The sequence below is a fragment of the Eubalaena glacialis genome, chromosome 4, assembly GCF_028564815.1.
Source record: "Eubalaena glacialis isolate mEubGla1 chromosome 4, mEubGla1.1.hap2.+ XY, whole genome shotgun sequence".
Taxonomy (NCBI): Eukaryota; Metazoa; Chordata; class Mammalia; order Artiodactyla; family Balaenidae; genus Eubalaena; species Eubalaena glacialis.
Window position 1 is genome coordinate 28,367,126 of NC_083719.1, and position 27,063 is coordinate 28,394,188.

Genomic DNA, 27,063 nt, shown 5'->3' on the forward strand with positions numbered 1-27,063 from the left:
TTGTCCAAGGTTCAAATGTAGCCTTTTCTACACTGGAAAATCACCCAACCTAATCATTATGTGAAGCTATTCTACCCTGTACTGCATTTCTGCAGCAAGCAGACACCCATGTGTTTCATTTGTAGAGTTTGCCTTCATTTGGGGTTTAGAATTGTAAAGTTGGTTGCTTAGATGATACATTTAAATTTCCCATGACACCTACCTACCATCTCCTTTTCACAGCCTCAGTTTTAGGAAGACTCGCAAAATCAGTCTTCCAGATATAACTCTGGTCGTTGGTGAAATTATGAAACGATGATAATTACCTTGGTCTTCTCCCACCATCTATACTACCCACTCTTCTTCACACTTGGGACTTATTTGCCAGCCCAAAGTGCTTTCTACCTGCCTGCAACCAGATCTTGGGTGTCTCCACCAAGGTGAAAACAGGAATTTAGGCATCAAGATAGAAAGACTTCAAGTGTGTAATGAAGGTCCCTTCCCCTCAGGGATACTGATTTCATCACAGGACCCTCTAAACATCGGAGTCTTAAAGACCCAGAGGGTTGAAGTTAGAACAATAGAATAACTGAAAAGTAGAGTTTTTTGTAGACAGTGACCCTGTTCTGTGCCCACACCATCGATTGTATGGCAGTTTACATCATCTGCATGAAAATATTTTAACTTTGTGTTAACAAACCATAGTGACTTATAATTGTATGACTATTCAACTTTATTAAAAACATTCTAAAACAGTACATTTAACAAAAGTGGGTTTATTTCCATATAATGCTTATTACAGTTTTCTTGCTTCAGTTTTATCTAAAGCCAGGCCAATATCTTACTTTAAGTCACTTTATTAGTAATGCATGCTCTTTAGATATGAAGTCCTTTTGGGCAACATGCAATATTCAGTTATCTATTGGCAATGCACTTCTAGGAAAGTTATGACATTTGGTAAGAGTAAACTTCAACCCCATGACCCTATACCGAGGTGGGGTGGGGGAGGGAGAATATACACAAAACCACAAAAACATTACCAGTCAAGCACATTATAGCTAACATCCATTCACTTTAAAATAGCATTGTATATGGATTCAGGAAGAGTTTCAAAATATTCGTAGATCAAAAGGAAAGGGTCAAAGACTGGTATGAATGTGGAACACATTATTAGCTAAAAGGGCAGCTCTAATTCATTATCTCTGCTTCTAGCTATAGGGGGTAATCAATACAAGTAAACTCATAGTTAAAAAGCCTTTGTGGAAATTCAAATTGTAACAGAAAATAAATTAAGGGCTCATTACTTCTAAGGGAATTCATTATGTAATATTTGTTAGATGGACATCTCTGTAGTGCATTTTAAATATGATTCAACATCAAGGTAAACGCACATTCCAATGATTCTTTGCTTAAAGTAAAGCAATTTGGGGTACTGTCATCAGAACTTATGGCACATTCTCATGAGTATCTTTTTGGTGGCAAATTTAGTCCTTTGAGAATTGATTTTTGGGGAGGTATAGGCAAAAGTCAAGTGGCACAGCTGCTCTGTGAATATTGATTAAATATGATAATCAAAGAAGTCACATAATTTTTTTTAAATATACAGATTTTTAAAATTTTTGGCTGCGCTATGCAGCTTGCGGGATCTTAGTTCCGTGACCAGGGATTGAATCCAGGCCATGGCAGTGAAAGCACCGAGTCCTAACCAATGGACCACCAGGCAATTCCCATATATATTTTTATTTTTAAAAAAGATTAAGCAATTTTATTACATGTCTCCTAAGTGAAATACCCTTATATTTTGTATACATTAGTTTGGCTGTATATGTTTGGGTTTACAGCTCCTTAAACATGCCATGTCAGTGTGTGTAAAATATATTAGGGTAATTTCTAAGCTGATAGAAAAGTGGGTGATTATATCCGTACCGTATGGACCTACACTCACCGCAGGCCAAAGTCAACAAAGCTCTGCTGTAATGTAAGAGATGCAAAGGAAAAGAGTCAATCTGATAATCCAGATCTGGTAAGCCCAATTCTGGATCACAGGAAAATTCTATTTCTAAAAATATAAGCCATTAGAAGTCAAGATTTAATTATAGCACAATCCTTATAAAAAAAGGAGGAGTCAATTATTTTTGAGCATTGTGAATACTTCTGCTATCTTAAAGCTATCTGGAGTTACTAAAAAATATCTATACTTTATCCATGAATATTGACCCACTGGATCAAAGTGTTACTTCCCAGTCTAGACTTTACAAATATTTCTGGTACCTTGATCCAGGCAAGTGCCCCCTATTCTTTCCTTGGCCCCATCATAATCACTGCATCCTGTTCTCTGAAACGTTGTAAAGAATGAGGAACCCAGACCCTCAGGGGTTCCTGAATGTTGCTATTAGAGCCGCCAAAACTCTTTGCAAATGACTTCTGTGATGGGAACAATTATTTCCAACCTGTATCAAGAAGGGAACTCTCTTTTAGGTGCCTAGGAGTGATAAAGGTTACTGGGTATATTAGTCAAGGTCACTTGGGAAGACTGTTTTGTGGTTTATTCTTCTGAGCTCCTGAGTCATCCCGCATTACTGATGTACCTGTAGTATGATTAGCAATGTAACCAATAAAAAATCTTTTTAATACAACATGTAGAACCAACAAATCTAAAGTCCCTCAGATCATGACAATACCAGCTCAGCCATAATCTTCCCAAAAGCGGAGCTGGTCCATTCATACTTTTACTTAGTTTCAAAGAGCAGGAAGCCTGCAAAGGTGGAGAAGCGCTGGTGGTCCCCGTGAAGAGCGCCATTGCCCATTCTCAGCCAAACCTCATCCCCTTTGGCCAGCTTCAGCACTGCATGGTTGCTGGATGTATCTGATTTCCCCTTTGTTTCATAACTAGAAAGAAAAAAAAGGCACCAACGACTTAGTCTTTGCAGTAAACAGCCAGCTCTTTACCCAAATCTGTCCTCCCTTCTCTTCCGGAGTCTCATACAATTACGTATAGTCCTGGGATTAAATTCTCTAAATGACGTGTGAACAGAAATGACGTGTGCCACTTATATATAGGATTCACCAATACAGCTCTCACAAACAGCCCCCCTGCTCCTTCCTCATCATGACTGTGTGGAATGCTAATGACAATGACCAGCATGACCTTGGAAGCCATCTGTTGAAGCCCGAGTGTTTGAAGACTGTGCCATGAGAAGAAAAGGAATTTCTATCATGTTCAAGCCCTTGGACCAATGTTATAGCAGTTCAGTCCACCTTAACTAATTTAGAATTTGGTTCTAAAGAAGGGTGCTGCCATAACGCAAACTAAAACATGTTGCATCGGCTCATGGTCAGGCAGAGAGCAGTGAGGAAACAGATATTGTGGGCTTGAAAGTTGGAGATCCCTGTCACGCTAGAGCAAAACATTTAGGAAAACGTGATGACTTGGAATAGAATGCCTGATGCATAAAAATGTCCACAAGCTTGTTGTTCTTTCCTCCTTCTGACTGTGGCAATGACAATGATGTGAGAATTTGGGAGTCAGTTTTACAGATGGCAGAAATGCTTTCACCAGCCCACATCCCTCAGAAACCTGGTGGAGCAACCCTCCTTCCAAACTTCACACAATTCCCTCCTCCACCCTTTCCACCCCATCCTTCCCCAACCTGAAACCGGCCAAGAAAAACTGAGTTCTAGTGTGTTTGAGCCACAATATTCTGGATCTCTTTGTTGCAGCATTTCACCTACCTAACTCATCTTTTTCTCTTTTGGCTTTTCAGAGCCTCTTACTAGAGGCCAGGGTCCAAAAGAAAAAACTATGGCAATCCCCACAAGTCATCAAAAATAACCGAGAAAAGACAACAACCACGAAGTTTTTCACAGAGTTTCGCAATACCCATTTATTTAATTATGGGAAAAGTGTTGGCCTCTCTTCCCTACATCTTAAGCTTATACTAGAGCAAACTGCAATATTTCTCTTTTAAATGAACTTTTTTCCAAGGTGCCTAAGGGCCAGGTTGCTAAGGTAAACATCAGAGCCACAACATGGCCTAAAGAAGGAAACCAACTCCCAACTCTTAAACTGCCAGCTCCAGGGATGATAGAGAAGGCCATCAAAAGGGCTAAACTCTAGGCAAAGGGGGCGGAGAGCAGGAAAGGAGAAGAAAAGACTGAGAGGGAAGGAAAGAAAGAAGGAGTTGAGAAAAGAATACAAATGATTAGTTATGGGGAGTGTTGCTAGTCATTAGTTCAAGACCTCTTATCAACCTGCTTATGCTCAAGTTTATCAGATTCACTGCTTCCCAAACAGTAATGATAATCTGGCCATATATTGTACATGGGAGCTCTCAACGACAGCAAGGTTTATGCCAGTCTCTGTTGATTCCCATATACCTCCTGGCATTGGCCATCCTTTGAGCGAACAATGGCAGCATGGATACCTATGATAGAAAAGGCCACTCACCTGTACATGCTGAAGACCGTGTTGCCATTGTGCATGAGGTACACATACACTTCCTCAACGTCCTCATGCTTCATCATGCTGAAGGTGAAGAAATACACGCCTGAAAGAGGCCGATATTTATCCACATTTATATTAACTATTGTACATGGAGGACTGGGAGATAGCAGGGAGATATGTCGCATGACTTCACACTTCTTTTGTTGCTATTCTACGTGGTATGTAGTTTCTTCTTGGCCTTTATTTCTATGAGTGTCCCTTTATCTGCTCTCACCTTCAAACTGCTTTAAATTTTTTGGAGACTTTCTCAGTGTGTAGACCATGTTCCCCTAACAAGAATACAAAGTCTTTAAAGGCAGGATTTGGCTGTATCTCATGGTCTCTCCTTGCCCCTAACAAAGTGCAAAGTATATAAACCCATCCCTAGGTTTAGATTAACCATCATTCACACCTTCCTCAGGACACATATGGACAAAGTAGAGAGCCCTGCATGGAGGCACCCATGGTCTTCTGTGGCCTAACAAAATGACCCAAGTGCAACATTGTCATTAGCCAAAGATAAGAAAATACTGTAGCACAGTGAAATGTTCATCAGTTCTAATAGCTCCAGCAATTTCTCATGTTATTCATTGTAAGTAGGTGAAATTATGTACAATAAATAGAAAGATTCAACTTTGACTCAGCAGCATGACCTTGCTACTAAAAATATGAATCCTTTTCATTAAAATAAGACCAACATATTTTAAAATATGTTAGTTTTCTTGTAAGAGTCTAGGGCTCCTAATTGAAAGTAACTTAATATACCTGATACACTTTAAATGCCAGTGTAGAAAATACCTTCACTGAAAGATTAAGAAGAATCCAATAGTAGAGAGATGAGAGAAAAGGAAAATCTTCCTAACTCTAAACGATCTTTGTTTTGAGAGTGCATTTTGGAAAGATGAATGAATATAAATCATCAAAATCTTATTGATTTCCATGCTACATTTTTAAACTAATGGCCTTGTCTTAAGCCATTTGAGCTGCTATAACAAAACACAACAGACTGAGTAGCTCATAAATAACAAAAATTTATTTCTCACAGCTCTGGAGACTGGAATTCCAAGACCAGGTGAGGACCCTCTTCCAGGTCACAGACTTCTGGTTGTGTCCTCACATGGCAGAATGGGCTAGGGAGCTCTGTGGGACCTCGTCTATGAGGGCACTAATCCCATTCATGGGAGTTCATGTGATCTAATCACCTAATTCCATCACCTTGGGCATCAGGTTTTCAGCATGTGAGTTTTAGGGGGACACAGTCAGACCATAGTAGATTTTGTAAAAGAAAAACCCAGAAACATCTTAAAAAAAAAAAAAAAAAGCACCGCATAGTTCTATGCTGTTTTCCAAAGGTGCAATCAAGTAAAATAGAAGCTCTAAGGTTACCATGGTGATCCATCTGCCTCTGAGTCAAGTTGAACCAAATAAAGATGTATGATTATGCTTAATTTAGTGCCAGGCTTGCATATTCAATATGCTGAGAATAAAAGATACGAAATAAAAATGAGTCATGTCCATTCATATGCCTAAAGATTGGTCCACAGATGAAAAGTAAAGGCAGATAGAAATTAGAGACTCAAAGAAAGTAATTTATATGTGTGCAGTTTTTCACATTTTATAAAACATCTTATTACATGCACACACAACAATTTTCAATGCCTCAAGAAGATAAAGTGGGAATCAAAATGACAGAAAAAGGGACTTCCTTGGTGGCGCAGTGGTGAAGAATCAGCCTGCCAATGCAGGGCACACAGGTTCGAGCCCTGGTCTGGGAAGATCCCACATGCCACAGAGCAACTAAGCCAAAACTACTGAAGCCCGCCCACTTAGAGCCCGTGGTCCGCAACAAGAGAAGCCACCACAATGAGAAGCCCACACGCCGCAACTAGAGAAAGCCTGTGTAAAGCAACGAAGACTCAATGCAGCCAAAAATAAAATATAATAATAATAATAACAAAATGACAGAAAAAGATATTACTTTTCCCGGAAAAAATTATGACTATTATAAAAAATAGATGCAGAAGCATTTTAGAAAGACTAAGAAACCAAATGGTAAATAAATGAAATGACTATAGAGTTGGAAATATAATAAAAAAGTGAATCTATATTATATCCACACGTGGCTTTCCTCTGCAAGGGAAGGTACTAAAACCAGAGACAATACATTTGAACTCTGGTTTTCAGGTCTTTGTGCTACATAATTGTAAAATTCAGCCTTCTCTGTCCTATCACTCCCAGAGTTAAAAAGTATGAAAAGGTCATTTTATAATCTATTGGATGAGGTTTAAACAGTAAAGTGGGAGTCAAATGATGGTTGTTATTGTCTGAATTATGTCCAGCCCAAGAGAATTCTAAAAAACAACTAAATCCTTGAGCTTCAATTATAAAACCATTGAAAGCAATGGAAGCATTCATTGGGCATATCTATGCACCTATGTAATTTGTGGCACAGACAGTGTTCAACAAAATAGTTATAGGAAAATTATAACATAAGCCTTCAGAGCAGAAAATCACATAAGAAGATTTAAAGCTGATTGAAACATGATGAAAGATTGCTTCTATCACTTCATATGTCAGTTCATTTCTGACTTCAGCTGGGTAGAAAAATAAATCAAGGCACACATTAAGAGCATTTGTGACAGGACTTCCCTGGTGGCACAGTGGTTAAGAATCTGCCTGCCAATGCAGGGGACACGGATTTGAGCCCTGGTCCAGGAAGATCCCACATGCCGCGGAGCAACTAAGCCTGTGTGCCACAACTACTGAGCCTGCGCTCTAGAGCCCATGAGCCACAACCACTGAGCCCACATGCCACAGCCACTGAAACCTGCACACCTAGAGCCCGTGCTCTGCAAGAAAGAGAAGCCACCGCAATGAGAAGCCTGTGCACTGCAATGAAGAGTAGCCCCCGCTCGCCGCAACTAGAGAAAGCCCGCACGCAGCAACGAAGACCCAACACAACCAATAAATTTGAAAAAAAAAAAAAGCATTTGTGACAAATCTAACATGGCCACTGCACCCATCAGAATTTTCTTTTTTTTCCTTCTCAATACCATATACAGAGACAGGGAAAATTGACAACAAACACCAAAAAAGTATCCATTGTCTGCAAAACTAGGAGACTGAAAAAAAAATCAATAAACTTAAAATATCAGTTAAGTGCTGTCACATGTCACTGACAGCAGGCAGAGTCACGGGGAGGCAACATGGAGGGCAAGGAGTTTTGAGGAAGCCAAGTGGCAGCAGATCTCAAACAGTGCCCAGAAAAATGCACTCCCTGATGCAGAAGGGCCACTCTGAAATATAGATGCTGAAAAGATGCTCCTGTGAGCAGGGCTGAGATAAAGCAAAAGTTATGTTTGGGGAGAAGGTTGCTAGATAAAGTACAGAAAGTGTGGAAAGCCATCCTGCAGTGGCGGATCTCAGAATCTGCCAGCAAACATAAGGCTCCTAAAGGCAAAGGAACTGGCAAGTGCAAGGCTGGTTTCAGAAGTTTTCCTAGACCCAGTGCAGTCTGGGGAGACAGAGAAGTGTGGCCACACAGAGATAACACAGAGCAGCTGTAGTTAAAAGAAGTGGCGGGGCTTCCCTGGCGGTCCAGTGGTTAGGACTCTTTGCTTCCACTGCAGGAGCGCAGGTTCGATCCCTGGTAGGGGAAGTAAGATCTGGCAAGCCCTGCGGGGCAGTCAAAAAAGAAGTGTAGCGTGATCGCTTCGGCAGCACATACACTAAAATTGGAACAATACAGAGATTAGCATGGCCCGTGTGCAAGGATGACATGCAAATTTGTGAAGCATTCCATATTTTAAAAAAAAGAAAAGAAAGAAAGAAAGAAAACATAGAAATGGGGAGTCCCCTGGCAGCAAGGAAGGAACCACCAAGCCACCAAACCTGGAAATGTGCTGGGGTCCCTCCCCTTCCCCAAGAAACTACTGCATAGAGCTGATCTAGGAAAATTCTTCAACCATCAGTTAATTTTAGAAAGTAGAAAAGAACAAAAATTACTCACCAAGAAGAAATGTTATCATGTGGTAGATGAAAAATGTAAGCAAAGATTCCATCATGGGTTTGAAATATATTAATGAAGCAAATCCCTCTATGAAAGAACATTGTAAAACAGAATGCAGAAACCCATGGTAGAAATGACCAGACAAGAGGAGGAACTGAAAACCAGGACATCATGACTAATGTAAAACACAGAAAACATTAAAAAAAAAAAAAAAGTATCACAGAAACAAGGCAGAAGAAATTGGAAGAAGCAAAAAGGAGAATTAACCCCCAGAAGATGCAATTTTAAGCATATGCAGGATAGAAATGGAAAAAGCAAACAACATGAAATGGAAGTAAAGAACACCAAAAGATTAGAGAAAATAATACATGCAGAAGACAGACTAAGAGAAGTTAAAAACAAAACAAATAAAGTGTACTTGGAGTTCTTAAAAAAGTTAACCAGTGGTGTACTAAGGTGCAGGGGGAGGGGGTCAGGGGGATGCTTGTGAGCGGTCCACCCCACAGGGGAGGAGTATTTTATCTCTGACATGTTTAGAACTGCTGGTCCATGATGCTAATAAAAAAATCTAGCTAACTTTAATTGGCTTTATTACAGTTTTTAAATATTCTATAGACAATATATCCCGTTTGCCTAATTTCCTAACACAAGTCAGACTGCTCCCAATGCCACCTCACCTTAGTACAACGAGAAGAAAAAACTTCATTTATGTTTTAAAATATAATTCAAAGAAGATTTCCTGGACAAAAAGAAGGCTTACACACACATATTGAAAGGACACAGCAGGGAAATTTGACCCAGAATGATTAACACTTCTTCTAGAAAACTCACTGGACTTTGAAGATAGAGAAAGAATTCTTTGGGAAGTCAAGCAGAAAGATTGTCACTTATAAGATGAAAAAACTCAAACTTATGTCAGAGTTCTCCAGACCAAATGCCAGAAAACAGGACCAAAAAAAAAAAAAAAAAAGTAAGCCAAGGTTTTTATTTGCAGCCAAAGTTATAACAGTTTAGAGCATGTAAAGTCTCAGGGAATACTGATGGCATAAGCTTTCTTGAGAAAATTAAAGGATAAAGTTTAACTAATAAAGAGATGTCTGGGAAACTTTGGCAAAATGACTAGTGGTGAACATTGAATATATTTAACTGCAAGATAAGTCCAAATCATAGGAGGGGATAATGTTGACAAACTAAAATGTAATTGTTTTATAACTTGACAGTGTATAAATGATTCAACCACCAAAAGTTAAAAATTAAGAAAGAGAGAAGGTGGGAGACAGAATAAGCTCATTGATTGGCTTATTTATAATATTTGGGAGATATATATATATGTATATAAAACACTATCCAAAAGAAAGCTGGGGAAATTATAATATATTAAACATAGGAGACTTCAGAAATATTATCAAGGATAAAGAGAAACATTATATAATGATAAAGGGTCAATTCACCAATAGTCTAAATGTCTTGTAACTCATGAGTGGATAAACAAACTGATACATCCATTCAACGGAATACTGCATAGCAAGAAAAAGGAAAACACTATTGATTCATACATAGACATGGATAAACGTTAAATGAATTTTGCTAAGTAAGAGACATACTGTATACATTGTACAATTCCATTTATATGACATTTTGGAATTCTAAGGATGGAAAACCGATCAGTCATTGTTGGGGGTTGGAGTATACAGGGGTTGACTACCAAGGGATAGCACAAGGGCATTTGGGGGATGAAAGAACTGTTCCATTTGATACTATGGTGGTGGAGATATATCTCTATGCACTCGTCAAAACCCATAGAACTGTACACCACAAAGAATAAATTTTGCTCCTTGCAGAGTTTTAAAAACTCAACTAGAATATGAGAAACTCAAGATGAGATTATGACAAATGAATCTAACTGTATTACAAATAAATGAAGTAACAGAACTGAAGGGCATGGAGGAAAAAGATGATCTAAGGGCTTTTAAAGACAGTGTTTTGACTGGACGGTAAAAATAAAAAAATTGGACACAAACATTACACCCTAGTTTGTAACTTTGTTTTTCATGGCACACGGGTTTGCAATTTTTTAACTACTTTATTTGTATACTAAGGTTCAACAAATAAGTAAATATATTATAGATTAAGAGAGCCAGGGTTCCCATTGTCAAAGAAAGAAGTTACAAATAAATAAAGAGGATGCTAGGATGAACTCAGTGGTGCTGGATTTGAGTCAGATGTATCAGAATGAACTCATGTTTTTTTGTTTTTTAACACACAACATAGATAGATAGATAGTAGGAAAATAAATACAGATATGTATGCATGCATGATTAGTATACATGTGTATTTCCTAACTCTGTCCATTGACAGGACCCAGAAGCAGTGACCTCCTAATAGCGATGAGTACATTTAGCACCCAAGTCTTGGTTTCTAAATACTACTCTCCAATAAAAGGAACCAAGACTCCTTGGGAAAATGGGTATTTCCAGAGCTAGGACAGGGGAAAATGCAATATGAGCTTGAAGCAGCTTGTAGCACTAGAAAGTAAGAAAGTTGTTGGGGACTGAATAACGGCCCCCATGTATGCTCATGTCCTAAAATCCCCAGGATCTGTGACTGTTACCTTATATGGCAAAAGAGATTTTGCAGGTGTAATTAAATTCAAGGTTTTGAGATGGGGAGATTATCCTGGATTAACCCGGTGGGCCCAGGGTAATCACTCTGTCCCTATAAAAGAGCCAAGGAGGTCAGAATCTGAGAAGACAAAGTGATGTGACAGTGGAAGCAGAGATTGAGGTGATGTGGCCAATAGGCAGGGAATGGTGACAGCCTCTGAAAGTCGGAAGAGGCAAGGCCCTAGAGCTCTCCAGAGGAACCAGCACTGCCCATGCCTGGACTTTAGCCCGGTTGGACTGATTTTGAAGTACTGACCTCCAGAACAGTTACAGAATAATTTTGTGTTGTTTTAAGCTTAGTTTGTAGTAATTTGTTACAGCAGCAATAGGAAATGAATACAGAAGTACTCAAAAAAAATTTTTTTAATGTTTTTAAAAAAGGATACGGCCTTCCTTGGGGTGGTGGCAAAGGAGAGGGGATGAACTCAGTTATGACACATTTAAACTGTGAGAATAAGGGCTTTTCAAGGCAGAGGTAACTATGCCCTTAAGGTTTATTTGGTTCAGTTTGAATGAGTTAATAATCTAAGTAGCCCATGGTCATCATCTTTTTTAAGAATGTCTCTGTCTTTTCATATATATATATATATATATATATATATATATATATATGTTTTAACCAGAATCACAAAGAACTCTTAATTCCCTTAGGGTCTTTCTTTCTTTGTTCCCTCCCCCTTCCTTCCCTCCCTCCCTCCCTCCCTCCCCCACTTCCTTCCTTCTTTCTCTTGGTTGCTAAATTGATTAATCCAGTCATTTATTTTTACCTCTCACCTGATACTGGGGCCCCAAATCTACCGGTCATGACATCGAAGAAATTTCCGATGTTGGTTTCGACACTGCTGAAGATAATCCCACTGTTCTGATTGCTGAAGTGAGTTGCCAGAGAAGCCATGAATGCAATCTAAGCAAAGAGTTGGTGGTTAATTAAAAGGCAATTTATCTTAGAGAAATAAGGTTTTGATACAAGTAAGTTTATTTCACCAATATTTGTAACACCAAGATTGGAAATAATTTAAACATTAATCTGTGGAGAAAAATTAATCATGGTGATTTCTAACATTTTTATGCTAAGCATCATTAAAAGTATATATCAACAGTTCTGAGCATGTGTTTCAATGAACATTAGATTTTAAAGTGCTTTTTGAGATATTAAAATTCTATTATCAAATAATACTGGAAAATTTGGATGAAATCTTCCACATATAGCTATTAAATGCCCATTAACATATACTAAAGGATCCGAAAAGTCCTGCAGCCAACTTTTTAACTTTGTGTGCCCTGTGTTATTTTTTCCATAAAAGACACCTGTGATATTATGATTTATAATAAATATATATTTAGTATTCGCCCCCAGTTCTGGCAGAGAACTCCTAAAATCCTCAGAATTTCCTAAGTGTTGAGGACAATCAAGGTGTCTTTTGTTATGTTAATGAGGTAACTTTGGAAAAGCCCCTCAGGAGGGTCTGGTTGCCTGTGGAGCCAACCACGTGATTAGAGAGCTTTGAACTCTCAATCCTCCCCCATCTCCCCCTTCCCAGCCCCTGCCCCCAAACCTCCGCAGAGGAGAGATAGGGGCTGGACAGAGAATCAGTCACCAATGGCTAGTGATTTAATTACTCTTGCCTAAGCAATGAAGCCTCCATAAAAACCCAAAGGACAAGTTTTGGAGAGTTTCCCAGTTGGTGAACGCATGGAGATTTGGGGAGAGTGGCGCTCTCAGATAGGGAGAGGAAGCTCAGTCCCCTTTCCCCATACCTTGCCCTATGCATCTCTTCCATCTGGTTGTTCTTTAGTTACATCCTTTTATAATAAATTGGTGAGCAAGTAAGTAAAATTTTTCTCTGAGTGTTTCTGTGAGCGGCTTTAGTAAATTAATCAAACCCAAGGAGGGGGTCATTGGAAGACAGAACCACAGGTGATAACCTGGACTTGGATTGGTGCCTAAAGTGGGGGAAGGGTGGGGCAGTCTCGAAGGACTGAGCTCTTAAGTGTCAGAAGTGAGCTGAATTGTAGGACATCCAGCTGGTGTCGGAGAATTGCTTGGTGGTATGGGAATAGCCCACACTCGAAAAAAATTGTACCACCATTGGAGAGTCACATTTGAAAGTCAATGCCAGTCCCCTGTCCAAATGAGTCACTGAAACTGAGTGCGAATTAGATCAATAAATTCTTTAACTTGCTGGGATTATCTGTCTTGAATGAATGGAAGTTTTAAGGGAGAGGGGTGAGAGAGGAGAGAGCAAATAATTTGAAGTTCTGGAAGACTTGGGGTGTGGGCAGGGAGGCAGGCCTGGGAGAATCAACACAGAAAGGATGGGGGCAGTCAGAAGGACTGTGTGAGGGCACGGGACACAGAAGGATGAAGAAGGGGTGACACCGGAGGAAGAGATTTAGAAATGGGGATGAAGGGGCCGGAAGTCACTCTCCGTTACAATCTGCCCGGGACCAATCTTGTCTCCACTTTAATGCCTCCTTCAAAACATGTGAAAGTTTAGTTCTAGTTTAGTTCTCCCTAATGACCGTAATGTGGTTTTAGGGTTAAAAAGCTGATGGAGCAAATGCAATAATTGCCCAGGTGTTCTCCATTAAACTGGCTACTACAAGGCCCCTTAACTAGGATATAACCATTCACAGATTTGGGTTAGTTTCTAGCTTTGAGAGCCATCCATCTTATTAGGTACCTATAACCTGGGCGATGGCATCTGTCTCCTTTTCTTTGTAAATTTATACTGGCACACAGACCGCAGGTTGCTAAAATTATTAAGCAGCAGTCACTAAAAAGTTACAAAAAAAAAAGATGTTACGAAACCACAAAAGCAGGTTGAGTAACACACAGGAACTCTTAGTTTACCCTTAAAATAACTTGATTCCCCCCAAAATGATGGACTTTATCCAAGGTCAAACAACTACCACATGTGCCCAAATAAAGGGTAAAGTTTTCCCCCACTGATGTTTCAGATAGAGTTGCTGTACCTTATAGTTCTTTAAAAGTTTCTCGTGTTATAGTACTGTCCATGAAAATATTAATCAATAATCAAAGACAGAAATTGGAAAATTTTATTAGAGCCAACCTGAGGATTATAACCCAGGGGACAGTCTTGCAGAAAGCTCTGAGGACTGTTCTGAAGAGGTATGGGGTTAGGGGGAGAAACCAGTATATATGTGATTTTGGTGAAGGGGTACATGCAATCAAGCACACATCTTGGTAGAAGGTTACTGCTATTCACAAGGAACAGATATCTTAGTTAATGGTTTCAGTGCTTTTCTAAGTAATGGTAAGATGCAAGAAACTGGGTTCATAAATTTCTCTCCTGAAAAGATTTAACTGTCTGAGGGCCAGTTCTGTCAGTTTTCCCAGACCACAAAATGCCTCATCCTGATCTTCGCCCTGAATTCCTTTCACAGTGTATTTATTGTAAGTCAGCGACTGCAGTGGCTAATGACTTGGTTCTTATAGAACTGGATGGTGGGCAACATGCTTTATTTTACAATCCCCTCCCTTTTGTTCTTAATTTCAACCAAGGTTTGGGAGGCATTTTGTGACCAATTGTCCCACTGCACTAGGAATGCTCATTCCCAGGTCAGGTGAGGATTTCCTTGATAGGACACTCCATGTGCTATTACTGGACCAGACCCAGTTAACAGTAGCCAAAAGCCTCTGATCCACCTGTGTTACTAATCTGTTACGGTTCAGGAAATGGCTCCCTCTTGCTGCTTCTTCCTATATCTAGAGTTACACTATTACAATCATTGATCTTACAGAACTATATATTTGGTCAATTGTTTCAAGTCCCCTAGTCATCATTATTTTTATTGGAGGCTCAGTCACATACTGGTAATGAAAGAAAAAATAATCTTATAAAATAGGCAGAATACAAGTAATATAGCTAGTAACACTAATAAGGTTGTAAGTAAGTAATGTTATCTTCTAAGGAGTTACATGTCTGGCATCAAAAGAAGAGAAATTGATCTTTATGGTTGAGCAGTTATTTCTGCCATTGGGGAGGTCTGGTTAATGCATAATGCAGATGCACAATGCATACTAGAGGGGAGAAAAAATTATGTTTAAATTTTTCTTGTCTTACCTTAAAATATGAACTTTATTCCATCAGTATGTTCTCTCAGTTACTTAATTTTAATCACTAGTTACTGTTTCAGGAACACATACCAGCCAGAAACAAGCAATAAAAAATGCTAGTTTTCAATGTTGATAGGAGTCCCTTGGAAGAATCCATCTTAAAAATATTAGCCAAATAAATAAATAAATAATCCAGACGTAGTAATTTTCTTGGTGTGACCTAACCTCACATCTCACATTTGCAAGTTTTAGGTGTTACTGACAACAAGAATTTTGAAGATCACTTAAAAGAGAAATAAAGAACAGATAAATGGGGGACTTCCCTGGTGGCTCAGTGGTTAAGAATCTGCATGCCAGTGCAGGGGACACGGGTTCAATCCCTGGTCCGGGAAGATAACACATGCCACAGAGCAACCAAGCCCATGCGCCACAACTACTGTGCCTGTGCTCTAGAGCCTGAGAGCCACGACTACTGAAGCCCGCGCGCCTCGAACCTGTGCTCCACAGCAAGAGAAGCCACCGCAACAAGAGAAGCCAGCGCAGCGCAGCAAAGAGTAGCCCCCACTCTCCGCAACTAGAGAAAGCCCACGCACAGCAATGAAGACCCAACGCAGCCAAAAATAAATAAATAAATTTATATATATATTAAAAAAAGAACAGATAAATGGGTAGTGGGCTTGAGATAAAATGTCCAATGATAGCCTCATAAATGAATTAAAAAAACTTTAAGCTGAAATGAATATGGTCTCATGACTCAAAATAAAATGCCTCCAGTAATAAAGAAGATACTGATGAGAAAAGCTTTAATAAAAATTAATGCCACGAAATCTGATTTGATGGAATTACTTGCATATTAATATCATATATGTAATTTAAATATGCAAATGTAACAAAATTGATAAATAAATGGAATGGTCAAATATCTACTTAATAATATTTTATGCATCTAAAAGTTTACATATTCGAGTCGCCAAAAACCTTTTTATTGAACATATCTCCTCATTTGGAAAATGGAGATTAGCTGATGTTCAGGGTTGCTTTGTATTTGGTCTAATGAGGGTGTTGAATTTCACCCTTCGTACATTTCTCCCTAAGAATGATTTCAAAGCACGTTGACAGCGTAGGTCTTCTGCAAACACCCTGTGGTGGAGATGAACAAACTGAGACAGGTGTACTCAACACTGAGGATGAAGAAGCACTCAAGCCTTCTGATTCCTGGACCCTGAGGGTCATGTGGAGACACGCCAAGACGATTTACCTGCAGTTCTGGTGGGATCCCCGGGTAGCCCTTCTCTCCTTTGGGGCCATGCTGCCCACGCTCCCCTCGTGGCCCCAGATCACCTTTGTCTCCTTTCTCTCCTTTGGCCCCTTCGTGGCCAGTGGCTCCGTTATTGCCATTGTTTCCATGGTTTCCTTAAACAACCAGACATCATCACATGAGAAAGCCCAGTCACTCATACTCACCATCTATTTTTATACAAATGCAGCTCCTTTCTTCAAAAATGCACAGACTTAATTGTAAAAGGGGACCATTTGAAACAAGCTCAAACACAGCCATGGTGACATCATTGGATGGGATCACTTTTAAATGGGACGCTGAAAACAGCCTTAGATACTCTTAAGGCTCCAGGCTCCAAAGCCTGTTTTTCCTATAAAGCAAGACTTGGATGAAAAATTGCATAGAGACATTATAAAGCATCCTTTATAATAGCAAAGATTTGAAACCACCTAAATGTCCATCAATACTGAAAGGGCTAAATTAAAAAATGGTACATCCCAGTAAATGATGTTATATAGTCACAAAAAAAGAATGCTGAAGAAAAATATTTAATAGCATGATATTTTTAGATAAAAAAGGTTATGAATCAATCAATAGTGATAGCATGATACTATGTATATGTGTATATATATATATATATAATATAATATAAAATATGTACATGTTTTATCCAAAGGGGAAAAAGACTAGAACAAATTACTTAAAAATATTTTGCAGTGGTTTATTTTTTTCTAAGTGAGTGAAGCACAAATGATTTTTGTGTCATTCTATACACTTTTCTGCATTTTTGAAATTTTCTACAAAGAACACGACTACTTTTATAACTGGAGGAAAAGTAAAATCATTGATAAAAAATTATTACAGTAATCTTGAAAGCAAGACTTGGATAATGATTTCAACTCTTCACTTTACTTCGCTAAGAGATAATTTCTACACCTCTCCCTTTATTTTTATATTTGTTGAATTCCAGGCCCTTTTGTTGTTTATTTTGTGTGCCACCTTTGGTCAGGTTTCATACCGAGCTTGCAATTCTTCCAGATTAATGAACTTTGACTGGGTTTACAAGTTAATGTGCTAGTGACAAAACTGTTCCTGATGGGAAGCACGTAGCCAAGGCCAGCCTGTCCTGTGACCTCAGAAGAGTTTAGACCTAAGAAGATTTTAGTGGGATCTGAAAGTCCCCTATCCGTAATCACTGTACCGGCTGCCTGCTGCCCTTGATGTTCAGTGACATAGATTCCAAGCTACTGATCATAAAGTCTAACAGAGCACTTTCTCATTCTAAATTTGGTTTCATTTGAGAAGCCACTCAAAAGTATTAAGAAAAATTAAACCTCATTTGTTAAATATTACCATCAGTGGGAGTAAGTCAGAGAAGAGCAAGCAGACATTTGCCAAACCCTGAGAAAAAGTTCTATCCCCAGGAATTGACCTGGAGACAAGAAAGTCAGTTAAATCCCCAGATAGATTTGGAGGTCCTGGGACAGAGCGCACCTGGGCTGCCCTATCCTTGGCTGACCCAGGAGACTAGCAAGTTCCCCAAATGATCCATGTCTGGGGTGCCACTCAGTAGTAGAGATGGCTGAACAGTGGGTCTAGAGGGACCCAGTGGAGCTCTACAGCATGCCCCATGCCACCATATGGTGCTGGAGCCCAAAAATATCCCCATGAGTCCAAGAGAGGCATGAAGGGCAACTGAGAGACAGCTGAGCATGGAAGTACCTGGGGGTTAAGGGAAGAAAAACTCAGCTAGACCTAGAATCAGACAGAAAGATGTGTAGCTCAGTAAAAGAGACTGTGAAGATGACTATATCCCAGACCAGCAAGCTCTCCTCCCCACTCTCACTTCCCAAATCCCCTGAAGCCTAGATCTAGTGCGCTGTATGGAGCACACGGTGGCAGAAACACTGAAACAAGAGTATAAACCTGTTAAGCTCCAGTGGTTCCAGACTCCACGCTGGGGAAGGGCCTCCTGGCCTGTAAGCTGGGGCCCCAGCATGCCTAATGCCTGTGGGATTCTGCAAGCAGTATGGATAATAAATACTATAGTTTATACAGTTCCACCTCATTAACTCAATAAGCCCAGTTCCCCACCCAACTCTCTTTTGGATTTTCCATGCATAAGCCTTGGATCACACACAAGTGATCCCAACTCACTGAGCTTCACCCCTGGTTCCTGTTTTGGCACAGTCTGCAATTAGACTGGAAACAACGCATCTCTCTCATCCTTACCTGGAATGCCAGGGAGACCAGGAGGTCCAGGGGGGCCTTGGTAGCCTCGAAAGCTGTAGTCTCCATGACAACACTTGCTGCAGTCTGGGGGCAGTCCTCCAGTTTGTGGAGACTTTGAAAAAATACAAAAAGAAGCTTCAGAAACAGGTACATATGAGTAATTAGAACTTTTGAGCTTCCTCTGGCCACAGCCTCTAGGTAAGCTTAATTCCAAACAGCCTACGACAACATCAGAAAAGAAAGTGTGGGGTGACTTTTGTCATCTTATGTAAATGGCAAAGGAGTCAGGGAGTAGCTAAGGTGAGGTGATGATCAGAAGGCAAAGCAAACAGGAGAGTCACTAGAAGAACAGGCTCTTTGGAAAGTGGGAGTGGGAGTGGAGGATTGGGGCTGTTTCTGGGAAGTATGTTCCTGCTACTACAGGAAAAGAGAAAGCTCCTTCAGAAAGAGAAAGCTCCCTTTCTTTTCCAACTGCCAGTAGTCTCAGACGTAGCTAGATTGAGTAGATGACCCTCAAATGATAAAAATTACCAACCTCAAATATAGTTATTAAGTCTATCTATATTCATGATACTGGGTAAAGAGTTCTTAGAAATTCTGAATTGTATCACAACACACATAAATTGCCTTAGAAAATTAAGGAAAGAAAGTATTCATTAGTCCAGTAAATTCTTATTAATTATCTACATCCTGAAACAACTTTAACTCCCTTTTTTTAAACTTCCACCTTTAACATGCTGTTCTGTTTCATATTCCACTTGAAAATTTAAAGTGATTAACGCATTATTTGAACCGAGATTTCATGAGTACTTAATGGATATTAAATGTATTCAAATAGGACACTCAGTTCAACGCTTCTTTATTCAATGATAAATTTCTTAAAAACTTGTGCTTACTGTCAAGGAGCTAGAGATTTGGCAGAAGTTGAATGGCAGAAGAGTTAGAGTTGCTCATAAAATTTGGAGTCTCTTCTAAATTGTCAACTTTTAAAAAAAATTAATTTATTTATTTACTTTTGGCTGCGTTGGGTCTTCGTTGCTGCGCACGGGCTTTCTCTAGTTGTGGAGAGCAGGGGCTGCTCTTCGTTGCGGTGCACGGGCTTCTCATTGCGATGGCTTCTCGTTGTGGAGCACCGGCTCTAGGCATGCGGGCTTCAGTAGTTGTGGAATGCGGGCTCAGTAGTTGTGGCGCACAGGCTTAGTTGCTCTGTGGCATGTGGGATCTTCCCGGGCCAGGGATCGAACCCGTGTCCCCTGCATTGGCAGGTGGATTCTTAACTACTGCGCCACCAGGGAAGTCCCCTAAACTGGCAACTTTTAATGATAGCTTACAAAAGACTCGTGGAAACTTTCCTCGACACCAATTATAATTCAAAAGTTTTTTGAAAATAGCATACTGTTGCTAAGGGATTCATTTTTTAAAAGGAAAGGATGGGGTGAGAGAGGAAGGACGAGAGAGAGAGACAGAAAGGGAGAAAGGGAGGGAGGAAGAAGTCATTCAAAATTGAAGTTTTCTCTATCATTAGAAATCCAAGCAGAACAATGGATCAAGGCTTCACACTGCTGCACCTCTAGACTTTTATAGCACAGGAAACTCTACTCAATACTCTGTCATGGCCATGGAAAAGAATCTAAAAAAGAGTGGATATATGTATATGTACAACTGATTCACTTTGCTGTACAGCAGAAACTAACACAACATTGTAAATCAACTATACTCCAATAAAAATTATTTAAACAATTAAATTAAATTAAAACAAACAAACAAAAAAATAAGCTTGGGCTTTTTTCCTTACTCTCATTCCTTTTTCCTACAGGTTCCCACCTAGCTATTAAGAAAAAAATGCAGAACAGCATCTGTAGTCCAAGCAATTGCCTGCAATGGCTCAGAGCTCAATCTCAAGTTTTCAGGAGCTAGGATTTGGAGCAATCTCCTAGTCTAGTCTTCTGTCCCCCAGACCCAACCTTGGACAGGTATGGGAGTCTATGAAAACCTTTTATAAAACTGGCAGAGGAAAAGAAAATCAGCGAAAGCAATTGGTCTGAGACAAGGGATTTCAGACACTTGGAAAGTCAGACATCACAGCACCACCCCACCTTCTAATCCAAAGATGCAATCTGAGAAGTAGGTATTCTGTAATTTCCTGGTATGATTTTGCTAATATGAAATACAGCTGTTTAAGCTCCAAGAAATCCTAAGCTCTGCCAATAACAAATTTTAGGGAAGGAGAAGGGTGGGGAGGGAGGGAAAGTACTGAAGTGGAACCATTTGTTTAAAAATAGAATTGAAAAACTGAGATGCTAAGAATGTCAGAAAGAGAAGTTGACTGGAACCAGAACTCCCATCATAAGTCTGTGTGACTTTTGTGAAGTCACTTTCCCCCAGACATCATTTTTCTTGTCCACTAAATTAGAGGATAGGGTAAAGATTGTCATGAATTTTCTTTCCAGCTCTATAATGCAAACAAGGACACTGAAGTCTTTTCCAAAGCCTCAAATGGTTACTTAGAAAGATGTTGTTTTGAAATCTAGTGTTTGGGTATGAGGCGTTAGCGCCAGGAGATGGGGTGCATACCCAACCACTTTGAAAGCATAGTGCTGCCGCCAAAACAGGGAGAGACTTCTGGTCATTAAGTGGGCCCCTTCCTGAGAACTGTCCTGTGACATTTCACAAAATGGTCCTCCCTCTAGCCTGGTCTTTCAGAGTTCAGTCAAATGGAACCATGTTCATGAGCCTTAGAACAAGTTGGACAGGATGTGTTCATTGAGAAGTTTTCTCCCAGGTAAGGGAAAATGACATTCGAGGTAGTTCTCTATATCACCCTCTTAAGTTTATCAACTCCTTTCCCCAAATTAGGTCACATTTGAACACCAAGTTCATGCAAATGGACAGCATGGGAGGAAGAAAGTCCCTAAGACAAGTTGCATCCATTTTGTAGATGGAGGCCTAGGGGCAGCTACTGAGAATGATGCTCTACTATTGGGAAATGACTTTAGGAAAGACAGTCCACAGCTCCTTCCTTAACTTAAGGAAGAGGGAAGAGAAAGAAGGTGAAGGGAAGTGGAAGAGGGAGATATAGGTGTCCAGGAAGAGGAGGAGAGCTGGATAAAGGTGAACAATGAAGAGCTACAGAGAAGAAGATGCCAGGAAAAGAGAGTGCAGGTCTGCTCAGCCCATCTCTACACGTCTCCGCACAAACGCTATGGCCAGAGTCATCTTTCTAGAACACACACTTGATCACCTCACTGCCCTACTATGCACAAAAAAACAAACAAAATTTTGCTGGCAAAATAAGGTCTAAGCTTCTTCACCGGCCAACGGAATCCATCAGGTGGCACTAAAATCACTGGTGTCTTCCTCCTATAGCCCAGCTGTCCAGCCACGCCCACTCCTCAAGCCTCCCTCAAGGCTCTTGCTGTGGCACATATTTGTTTATTTTATTTTTTCCGGGGATGCCCACCCTTTTCGTCTCATCTTTTGAGATCTGACTCAGCGGCCACCACCATTCTGACCCTTTTCCCCCAACTGTCTTTTGTGCCTTTACTTTGTTTATCACATGGTACTTAATTACCTGTTGATTTATCCCCACTAGAGCCCTTCAGCATTGTTCAGAGAGAGAAGCTTGAGTGTATTTATCCCCATCCTAAAACATGACTCATAGTAGAAGCACAGGAAACAATTGGTAAAGGAATGAATGAGGGAAAAGGAGGATTAAAAGAAAAGAAGCAGTGTGGGAAGTGAGGCAAGAGGGAAGAACACAGAACAATCCTAAATTCAATGTGGGTCTCCATATCCACCGGCAGAGAGTTGTACTGAAACTTCTAGAATATCAGTGGCTAAATCTCCTCACTATCTCCTGTTGGGGGCTGGTTTGGAAATACTTCAGGAACCCAAGGGAGTTGGAAAGCCCCCCGGCTTAAAAAAAAGAAACCCCAGAAAGTGGCTTCTTTTCCCCCCTCACCTGATTTCAACATGCTAGATGCCTAGAGGCACTAGAAGGTGGGGCGGAAGAGAAATGTAATTTGGATTTCAGTGGCCTGTCAAGAATTGATGACCGATGACAGCCTACATCTGCCTTCTGCTGCCTCTGGGGGCTCACATGCCATGACCAGGAAGGATCCAGCAAAGAGCCCATTTTTTGAAGTAGAAAGTCCAGATCAAGGCTTGGACAAAAGCACAAATATCTTTACCACTGAGAAAAACACAAATGAGTATTACTCACTCTTCAGCCAAAAGATTGTCAGATGAAAGAACAATCTCTAAAAGCGGCTTTCAAAAAGCAGGATTGGATTTAGAGGTTATCATTTCTTCCAAGGCTCTGCAAAGGAGCAATTTTTTCTTGACCAGGCCCCACAGAATAGTTTGGGCAACTGCATTTGTGGTCAAGTTAGAAGTCCCAGGTTTGTCCCCGATCTACAGCTGCTTCTGCCTGTGATCTTGGTCTGATCACATTACCAGTCTCAACGCAAACTTTCAATCTGTGGTCAGAGGGGTTTAGATTTCAGCTGCATGGACTTTGTCAGGGCCTATTCAACGCATAGAAGCAGTCAATTCTTGTAGTAAAACTTATTTTTTCAAAGATCATATAATTCAGGGGGCTTCCCTGGTGGCGCAGTGGTTAAGAATCCGCCTGCCAATGCAGGGGACACAGGTTCAATCCCTGGTCCGGGAAGATCCCACGTGTTGCAGAGCAACTAAGCCCGTGTGCCACAACTACTGAGCCTGCGCTCTAGAGCCCAAGAGCGACAACTACTGAGTCCGCGCGCCTAGAGCTGGTGCTCCGCAGCAAGAGAAGCCACTGCAGTGAGAAGCCTGCGCACAGCAACAAAGAGTAGCCCCCGCTTGCCATAACTAGAGAAAGCCCGTGCGCAGCAACGAAGACCCAATGCAGATAAAAATAAATAAATAAATAAAATTTAAAAAAATGTTTAATTAAGGAAAACACAGAGATCATATAATTCAGAATAACTCTCGTTGCCCCTCATCTGATTTCAGCATGCTTGATACCTAGAAGGCAAATCAAAATCTGCTTCCTCCTTATGTTGTACACTTGAAGGTAACATAATGTTATATGTCAATTATACCTCAATTAAAATTTTTTAATTAAAAAAATAATAGAGACATACTTGAAAACCTGTTTCTTCCTGTTCTTAATGTTTTCGATTAAAATGAGTCTCATCAATGTGCCATTCACTACACTGAAACCTTAACTCACTCCTGTACTACCCTGAAAGAGTTAAAGATTTTTCCTTAGATGCTGTGCTTATACTCAGCATCTTACACAAGTCCTCTGTGATTATCAGGCATTAAATCATACAACAGAATCAAGTCTGCATTTTAAACACAGACAGTGTGTTTTTGTTTTAACTCTTTGGTCCTTTTTTAAACAGAGTGAACGTAGAGACTTAGCAACCTAAAGTGCTATAAATCAAATAACCAAGCCTGGCATGAAATGTCACAGTAAACTCGCAAATTAAATGAAAAACTCAAAGGGCAGCTTCTCTCTGCTGGGAAGAATTAACGAAGTCCAACTTATAATCTGCAGATGATTATCTCTAATGATCTATCTGCAAAGGTCAGCTCTCCTCCTTTCCGCATCAACAGAGCAAGAAAGAAACCAAATCACAGCAGAGCAGGGCTGGCTGTCCCTGCTCCCCTTTCTGATGGGGCAGCTGTGGCCCCTCTTTATCTCAGTCTATCAGCACTACCTCTGCTGATTTTCTAACACAGACCAGCCTCGTCCCTAGTATCCCACAGCAACCCAGAGACAGACCCACAAGCAGCTCAGCCAACTTCTGGAAAGCATCGAGCCTAAGAATCATAGCTGAAAAAAGAGCAAAAACAACAAAACTCATTAAGCTTTGACAGTAATCCTTAAAAGAGAATTCCGAGTACCTGGCCCCAGAATGGGGTGATCTGGGCTAGGTCATCTACCTCGGGGTGCGGTAGCTCATCTGGTCTCAGGGGTTTTAGGTCTGTAGAAGTGTTATTATCCACAGTCCCAGTTTTAGGATGGCTCCGCTCTCTCACTTTCTCCCTCTTGGAGCCGCTATGGCCAGTCTGCTGATGGCTTTGCACTATTCTCGCCACCACTCTATTAGCTCTTCCGCTCACCTCCATGTATTCATCTTGACACAGGCAAAAAGGGAGGAAAAGCAAAGCCAGCAGGTGCCAACAGACGAGCTGCCTTCCGAGCATGATTCTCAACAGAGTCACAGAGCCTCCCGGAGAAGACGGCTAGGGCTCCGGGTGCCGTGGTCTCTTCTGGCAAGTGCCAGGGCTGGAGATGAGACTTGCAGCCGGCCAGGCGGTTTTATTCTTCGGTATGTAATAAATAAGGCTGCAGGCCAGAGGGAGAGCAGTCCTCCTCCGCGGGCGGAACGGCCCCCATTCATTACTTTCCCACATCACAGGCAAAACGGTTTGTGTGACAGCTCCCAGTTGGTGGGGTTCATAAATGTCACACCTTGGCACGTTTTTTGTTAAAGTGTGAAGAAAACATGCACAACCAGCTGGAAACAGGCAGCATGTGTCCAGTGGTTTGCTTTTGCTATTAGACATGGAAAGGCTGTGCCTTTGCGGTCTAAGATGCCTTTTGGGAAAACCTCCTCCCGGGCTTGCCAGGAAATTCGGGCTTAACTGCATCAATTCTGTCTGAAATGGCAGTGGGAACGTGTTCAGGGCCATCAAGAGAGCTCTGCACTCTCGTTATACAGTTAATATTTCCCCACTGTAGCCACCACTTAAAGGAACTCATTTCTGCCTCTGGCACTGGCAACAGAAGGCAGTTGGGTGACTCCAGAACACTGAGCTGGATTCAGGTGCAGAGTCTCTGGGTTTAGCAAAAGCATTTCCCCATCCTAGGTTTCATTTCCTTTTCCCTGGAGTTCCCAAAAGCCAAAGTTAGACCAAAGTGGACCAAGTCGCTTTATTGCCAGATGAAGATACGACATCCTGCTTCATATGAAAAGAAGGTTGTCTGTCTCTGGCTCCTCTTCCTTCTGACATATTCTTGATTAAATTGAAGAAATCTAGGGACGTCCCTGGTGGCACAGTGGTTAAGAATCCTCCTGCCAATGCAGGGGACACAGGTTCGAGCCCTGACCCGGGAAGATCCCACATGCTGCGGAGCAACTAAGCCCGTGCGCCATGACTACTGAGCCTGCGCTCTAGAGCCCACGAGCCACAACTACTGAAGCCCACGTGCCACAACTACTGAAGCCCCTGCGCCTAGAACCCCTGCTTTGCAACAAGAGAAGCCGCCGAAGTGAGAAGACGGTGCACTGCAACAGAGTAGCCCCCGATCCCCGCAGCTAGAGAAAGCCCGTTGCACAGCAACGAAGACCCAACACAGCCAAAAATAAATAAATAAATTTATATATTAAAAAAAGATGAATCAGATTTTTTTAAAAATAAATAAAAAATAAATAAAATTGAAGAATTGGAAAGCATCAAAGCAAACAACCTCCCCCAAGTAGATCAGAATGGAGAGAACTATCATTTCCTTTAGGATACTTGCTACATTTCTAAGAATTCAGCCAAAGAGAAAATGGACATTCCTAACCTCTTAGTGATAATAAAGAGAACTTATATAGCTTTACCATTAAAAATTGCTTCTATTTCCATATCATTTTATTGAATATTACTCATTCACTCACATAACAAAAAGTCACTGCCCTCCTCCATGAGGACTGAAGACACCCTGGGACTTAAAAGGCAGTGAGTGACCAGTATGTGACACTCAGAGGACAAGGGTGGCAGTGTAAGAAGCCGAAGCTGGGGAAGCCGGGCCTGATGATGAGGCGACAGAGCAGCTGGAGAGAGGAAAGTGGCGAGAGGGCTGCTCACAGCTGCCCTCCTCGCTCAGCAAAGGGGCCTGGGAACAAACAGCCAACTCTCGATGCAAGATTCATCACTCCTGCCACTGCCAGAACAGCTGCTTCTAGACCTCACATTTATACATAAAAGGATTTGGCGTGGAGGATGGAGTGAGAGGGTGATTCAGTAAAATAAAAGCTCTTCAGTTCACAAATGCAGGGGCCTTGGGAGTCATGCTTCCTCTAAGCAGGCAGCTCCCACCTAGCGGGGTGTAAGGAACTCTGCCATCCCCATTTCATAAGTCTACCCTTAGGTGTCCAGGATTTCCCCACTGGAGGATGTTTTGAGTTCTGTGATGAGCACTCTTGGGCAGATATCCCTGAGGAAGGTAGCACATCAAGCGGTTATCTGGCATCAATTCTTACTGAGGATTTTTGAACAGACCTGGAGCAGGAGACGGGGGACGGACAGCTCTTAGGTGTCCTTGGATGAGCAAGTGGATGGGATATTGCTGTGGGA

At 41.0% G+C, this 27,063-nt stretch overlaps 1 protein-coding gene and 1 non-coding gene across 4 annotated transcripts; one reads left to right on the forward strand and one right to left on the reverse strand.

Moving 5' to 3' along the window:
* Positions 1 to 694: 694 nt before the first annotated feature.
* Positions 695 to 25,225, reverse strand: C1QTNF3 (C1q and TNF related 3). Of its 3 annotated transcripts, none has more exons than XM_061189173.1 (6): positions 24,622 to 25,225; positions 18,727 to 18,838; positions 16,474 to 16,628; positions 11,909 to 12,038; positions 4,427 to 4,526; positions 695 to 2,868 (listed from the first exon to the last, which is right to left on the reverse strand). In XM_061189173.1, the coding sequence occupies exons 1-6, from the start codon at positions 24,922 to 24,924 to the stop codon at positions 2,709 to 2,711; spliced, it is 960 nt and encodes a 319-aa protein (XP_061045156.1). In that variant the 5' UTR covers positions 24,925 to 25,225; the 3' UTR covers positions 695 to 2,708. The 3 variants fall into 3 exon arrangements, with proteins under 3 accessions (XP_061045156.1, XP_061045157.1, XP_061045158.1); XM_061189174.1 differs by having other exon boundaries at positions 24,661 to 25,224; XM_061189175.1 differs by having other exon boundaries at positions 24,841 to 25,210.
* LOC133091569 (U6 spliceosomal RNA) lies at positions 8,167 to 8,270 on the forward strand. Its single transcript, XR_009700913.1, has one exon. It is a non-coding gene; the product is annotated as a U6 spliceosomal RNA (small nuclear RNA).
* Positions 25,226 to 27,063: the final 1,838 nt, after the last annotated feature.